Source organism: Panthera pardus, unplaced genomic scaffold (genome assembly GCF_024362965.1).
Source record: "Panthera pardus isolate Hobbes unplaced genomic scaffold, ASM2436296v1 HiC_scaffold_12, whole genome shotgun sequence".
In the NCBI taxonomy this organism is placed as follows: Eukaryota; Metazoa; Chordata; class Mammalia; order Carnivora; family Felidae; genus Panthera; species Panthera pardus.
The window spans coordinates 55,175,103-55,180,662 of record NW_026526677.1 but is presented as its reverse complement, the minus strand read 5'-3'; the positions used below and the strand labels follow the sequence as shown (position 1 = coordinate 55,180,662).

At 39.3% G+C, this 5,560-nt stretch overlaps 1 protein-coding gene across 1 annotated transcript; it reads left to right on the top strand.

The window, feature by feature from the left end:
• Positions 1–2,957: 2,957 nt before the first annotated feature.
• LOC109267091 (olfactory receptor 52B4-like) lies at positions 2,958–3,896 on the top strand. Its single transcript, XM_019449594.2, has one exon. It carries the CDS (start codon positions 2,958–2,960, stop codon positions 3,894–3,896), a length of 939 nt encoding a protein of 312 aa, XP_019305139.2.
• The last annotated feature ends 1,664 nt before the right edge of the window (positions 3,897–5,560 follow it).

The window sequence follows — 5,560 nt, the reverse complement described above, 5'->3', positions numbered from 1 at the left end:
AGTTATATGACAAGGTTATTCTAAAGCAGGAGCTGGCAAAATTTTTTTGTAAAGGGCAAGAGTAAAAGTGTTAAGCTTCAAAGATGGTCTCTGTTGCAACTACTCTGTCCCAAAAAAGCAGTCCTAGTAGATATGGGGAATGGGTGTATTCCAATAAAATTTTACCCATAAAAAAAAGCAGGTGGTAGACAAGATTTGGCCCACAGGCTGCAGTTTGATGAGCCCTGGTATAACGTGCCAACCAGAATTGATATTTTATATCTCTGACTCATGTTTGGGTAAATCAAGAGTGGAACTGGTGAAGCAGTGGTGTTGTCCTATGAGTTGCATTTCTATGAGAGTCCCTTATGGCAGGGATAAGGGGGCTGTAAGGCTGGAGACAGGGGTAAGAGTGGAATAGCCTCTGGAAGCCTCATCTCCTGGAAGAAACTGATTCAAGAAGAGGAGAATCAGTGTGCTGAATGAAGATAGGCAAATTTATGACTTAAGTAAGTCATAACTTGTCTCTGTGACAGTGAGTTTGACTGGTTAATGACTGTGTATGGATTTGGGTGGCTATTATGTGAAGGAAAGTTTAAAAGTGTATGTGAGTGTGCATGTGTGTGTGAATGTGTTCACAGTGAAGGGCTGTTTGTATGAATAGTGAAAATGTGTGTGTAGATCTTCATCAAAATTTTTATGGGTGAATATGTGTGTGGTGACTGTATAAATGAATGTATGTGATAATATGCATCTGAATGGAAGATTGTGTGTTTGTATGTGGATTTGTAGCAAGCAGAACTGGAATTGAACCCAGGTAGGTCAGACTCTAAATCTTCAATCGCTTGTTTGTCCTATGATACATTGTCTTACATGTCTTAGATATTGTGGAATATATAGGAGAATTGAAGGGAGTAGGGAGGAAGCCAAGGAAAGGTGGTGTAGTAGTCAACATAACAAAATGGAAGTTTTTAAAGCTAATGGAAGCTTTGATGCTAATACTTTTGGATTCAAATATCAGCTTATCTACGAACAAGGTGTTTGACTTTGGGTATTTACTTATCTGAGAGTCAATTTCTTCATGCATGAACTAGTGATATGTTCAATTTCATAGGTTTGGTGTGATTATTAGAAATAACATATCTAACAGTAGGCATTTAATGGTTGCTATTATCACACAAAAGTATTAATAATGGAAATTGGAGATTCCTAATAATGAGAAATTAATCTGGCACTTAATTTAAACCTAAAATTAATTTAGATTTGGCAAGCATGCTATGATAGATTATTTTAGAGAAGCTTCAGCAGCATTATTTAGAAGCATTATTTAGAAGCTTCAGCAGCATATTTGTGTTGTAAGTAAAGTGGTTTGGGTAAAGATTAAAGGATGGTAAAAAGATAGAAGAAAGAAAGCATATCCATTCTGTGAAACCAAAGTGAAGGGGGAAGAGACCATTGATCATATATACAGATGAAGGAGAAGGAGCCAACAGAGAGAGAGAGAAAGAGAGATTGAAGTTACTAGAGTGACAGATTAGTAGGAAGAGGTACTTAACGAGAAGGTTGGGGTCCAGTGTGCAGATGGAGACAGATGGAGGGTTGAGTCTTGAATTGGAGAAAAAGAGACAAGGCGATTCAAATATAAATAAATTTGTAGATGGCAGAGTGAGGGTGAAGAGGTTAACGGAATGAAAAATGGATGTTTTTATTGTTTTTTCTCCTAAGGTCAGGAATCAGGAAATCACAATTATCTGATGAAGGGGACCAGCGTAGAATAAGGCATGTATGAAGTGATTCGGAGATGGTGTATGTAGGCGAATTCTAGCTCCACCATTTACTAGCCAGGTGACCTTGGGTAGGGCACTACTTAAATCCTCCAAGCTCTGTTTGCTCCCTTATCAGTAAAATGAGGGAAATGACTACAATTATCTCACTCTGTGGTGATTAAAACAGTGCACATGCAGTCCTTAGTACAGAGCCCCTCCTAACTGATCTGTCTCCATTTTCCAACCTGCCTCCTCCATTCCCCATCCATCTTACACAATATTGCAAGAGTGAGAGAGCTACCTAAAATGCCAACTTCATCATGCCATTCTCTTACTACAAATCCTTCAGTGGCTCTCACTGCTTCAACATAAATTCTAAACTTCTTACACTTATACTCAAAATCCTCAGTGATTTGGCCCCTACCTCACTGCGTGACATTATTTTCTACCATTTTGTGTGAAGCCCTCTTTGCTACAGTAACCCTGAATCATTATAATTTTCCTCCATAATCTATATCCTTTCAGATTTCTGTGACTTTGTTCATGTTATTCCCTCCTCACATGACTTGACTTGGCAAAACCTTACTTCTTCTTCAAGGTTCAACTTAGGGTGACACTTTTAGAAAATCTTTTCTGAACTTCCAGGAAGCTCTCCATGTTTCCACAGCTCATTGTGTTTAACTTTTCCTTTACATTGTCCTTATCATTTAGATATTTTGCTTAATTTTCTCCTCCAGGTAGGTCCTCTAGGAGCCATGGTAGGTGCTCAGTAAGGCTTATTAAATTATAGTCAACTCAGTGACTGGTTTTGAGATACATATCACATTCAGATGGTCAAAGTAGAAATGGCAGTGTTTGTTTTTCACAGCTCTTAACTATTTATAACAACCTCAGACTAAGATCTATGGTGTTCTAGAGCTGGAACAACTCTCTTACAGATGATCTAATCCAGCTTCTCCCCAACATTAGATTTAAGGTGATAAGAGAGAGATCCAGAGCAGGGAAGTATTTTACTGAGATCAAATAGTAAATAGAATGTCAAAGAGTTTTAACCCATGTTTCCTGACTTTCTGACCAGGATCCTTTCCACTGCTCATCCAGTGACAAATGATCTAGTCCTACCTCCCTTACTTCAACCCTTTTCACCTTTTTTGGCAAGATAGAAGTGACTGCAAATCTTATACACCAACATCTAGGTGGCTTGTCCTGGGAATGGCAACCCCTAACCACACTGGTGCCAGCCACTCACTCTTCATTCTGCGGGGCATCCCTGGCCTGGAAGACCAGCACATATGGATTTCTCTTCCCTTCTTTATTTCCTACCTGGTTGCTGTCCTTGGGAATAGCCTCCTTGTCTTCATCATCATTACTGAACGCAGCCTCCATGAACCCATGTACCTCTTTCTCTGCATGCTAGCTGTGGCTGACCTCATCCTGTCCACTACCACTGTGCCCAAAGCCCTGGCCATATTCTGGTTTCATGTTGGGGAGATCTCCCTTGATGGCTGCATCACTCAAATCTTCTTCATCCATGCCACCTTCATTGCTGAATCAGGGATTCTGTTGGCTATGGCATTTGACCGCTATGTGGCCATCTGTGACCCACTGCGATATACTACAGTGCTCAGTCATGCAGTAATCATAAAGGTTGGTCTGGCTGTGGTCCTGAGAAGCTTCTCTGTGATACTCCCAGATATGTTCCTGGTGAAGAGACTGCCTTTCTGCCATAGCAATGTGTTACCACATACCTACTGTGAGCACATGGCTGTTGCCAAGTTTGCTTGTGCTGATATTCGTGTCAATGTCTGGTATGGCTTGTCTGTTCTTCTCTCTACTGTAATGCCAGATGCCTTGCTCATCTTGGTTTCGTATACCCTCATCCTCAATGCAGTCTTCCACCTCCCTTCCCGAGGAGCTCGGCAAAAGGCTCTAGGCACATGTGGCTCCCACCTTGGGGTCATTTCCATGTTCTATTTGCCTGGCATTTTTACAGTAATTACCCAGCGGTTTGGGCATCATGTTCCCCTCCATACTCACATTCTGCTGGCCAATATCTGCACATTAGCCCCTCCCATGCTGAACCCTATCATTTATGGGGTCAAGACCAGGCAGATTCGAGAGTGTGTGGTCAGTACTCTGTGTTCACAGTAGAAACATGTTGAGTCTGTGTGACTGATCTGGTGGTATGTTCACCACTATGGTGTCTCACATTTTCTTTACCTATTTTGTAGAAACTTATTAACTAAGGGTTCTACTGACTGAGAACAAATGGATTTATCATGACTTTGAAAGATAGATTGTCATGTTGCCTTTATAAGGTAATGTTTAGAAAAGAGCATGAGGTTTTTTGGATATGATATCAAAAGTACAGGCAATAAAAGCAAAATAAACAAGCGGGACTACATCAAACCAAAAAGCTTCTGCACAGCAAAGAAAGCACTCAACAGAACAAATAGGCAACATATGGAATGGGAGAAAATATTTGCAAATCATTATCTGATAAGGGGTAAATAGCCAAAATATATAAGAAATCCATATAACTCAATAACAAAACTCAATAGTAAAGGAACAAATAACCTGGCTTAAATATGGGAAAAGGACCTGAATAAACTTTTTTTTTTTTTCCAGAGAAGACATACAAATGGCCAACAGGTACGTGAAAAAGTTCTCAACATCACTAATTATCAGGGAAATGCAAATCAAAGCCACAATGAAACTTCACCTCACACATTTTAGCATAGCTATTATCAAAAAGAGATAATATATGTTGATGAGGATGTGGAGAAAAAGGAACCCTTGTGCACTGTTGGTAGGAATGTAAATTGGTAGAGCTATTAAGGAAAATAGTGTGGAGGTTCCTCAAAAACTGAAAACTAGAACTGCCATATTGTCCAGAAATTCCACTTCTGGGTATATATATGAAGGAAATGAAATCACTATCTTGAAGAGATGTCTGTACCCCCTCATGTTCATGGCAGCATTATTTATAATAGACAAGACATGGAAACAACCTATGTGTCCACTGACAGATGAAAAAAAAAAATGTGGGGCGCGCGCGCGTGCACGCACACACACACACACACACACACACACACACACACACACACACACACTGGAATACTATTCAGACATAAAAAGGAAATCCTGCCATCTGTGACAACATGGATGAATCCTGAAGCATTAAGCTAAGTAAAATAAGTCAGACAGAGAAAGACAAATACTATATGAGCTCACTTGTATGTGGAATCTAAAACTGAACTCATAGAAACAGAACAGTTTGATGGTTGCTAGAGATGAGTAGTGGGGGATGGGAGAAAGGGATGAAGGTTGTCAAAGTGTACAACTTCCAGTTATACAATGAATCAGTTCTAGGAATGTAATGTACTACATGATGACTACAGTTAATACTGTATTGCATATTTGAAAGTCTCTAAGAGAGTATATCTTAACAGTTCCTACCACACACACAGAAAAATTTAACTACATGAGGTGATGGATGGGGTAACAAACTTTATTGTGTGGTAATCATTTTGCAATATAAATGTGTCAAATCATTATGTTGTATACCTTAAACTTACAAAATGTTCTATGTCAATTATACCTTAATAAATCTGGATGAAAAAAATGTGGTACATATATACAATGGAATATTATTCAACCATAAAAAGAAAAGCCTGCTATTTGTGATAACATGGATGAACCTGGAGGACACTATACCAAGTGAAATAAGCCAGATATAGAAAAACAAAGACTGTGTGCTCTCTTATAGATGGGATCTAAAAACCTCAAACTTCCAGAAGCAGAGAGTAGAATGG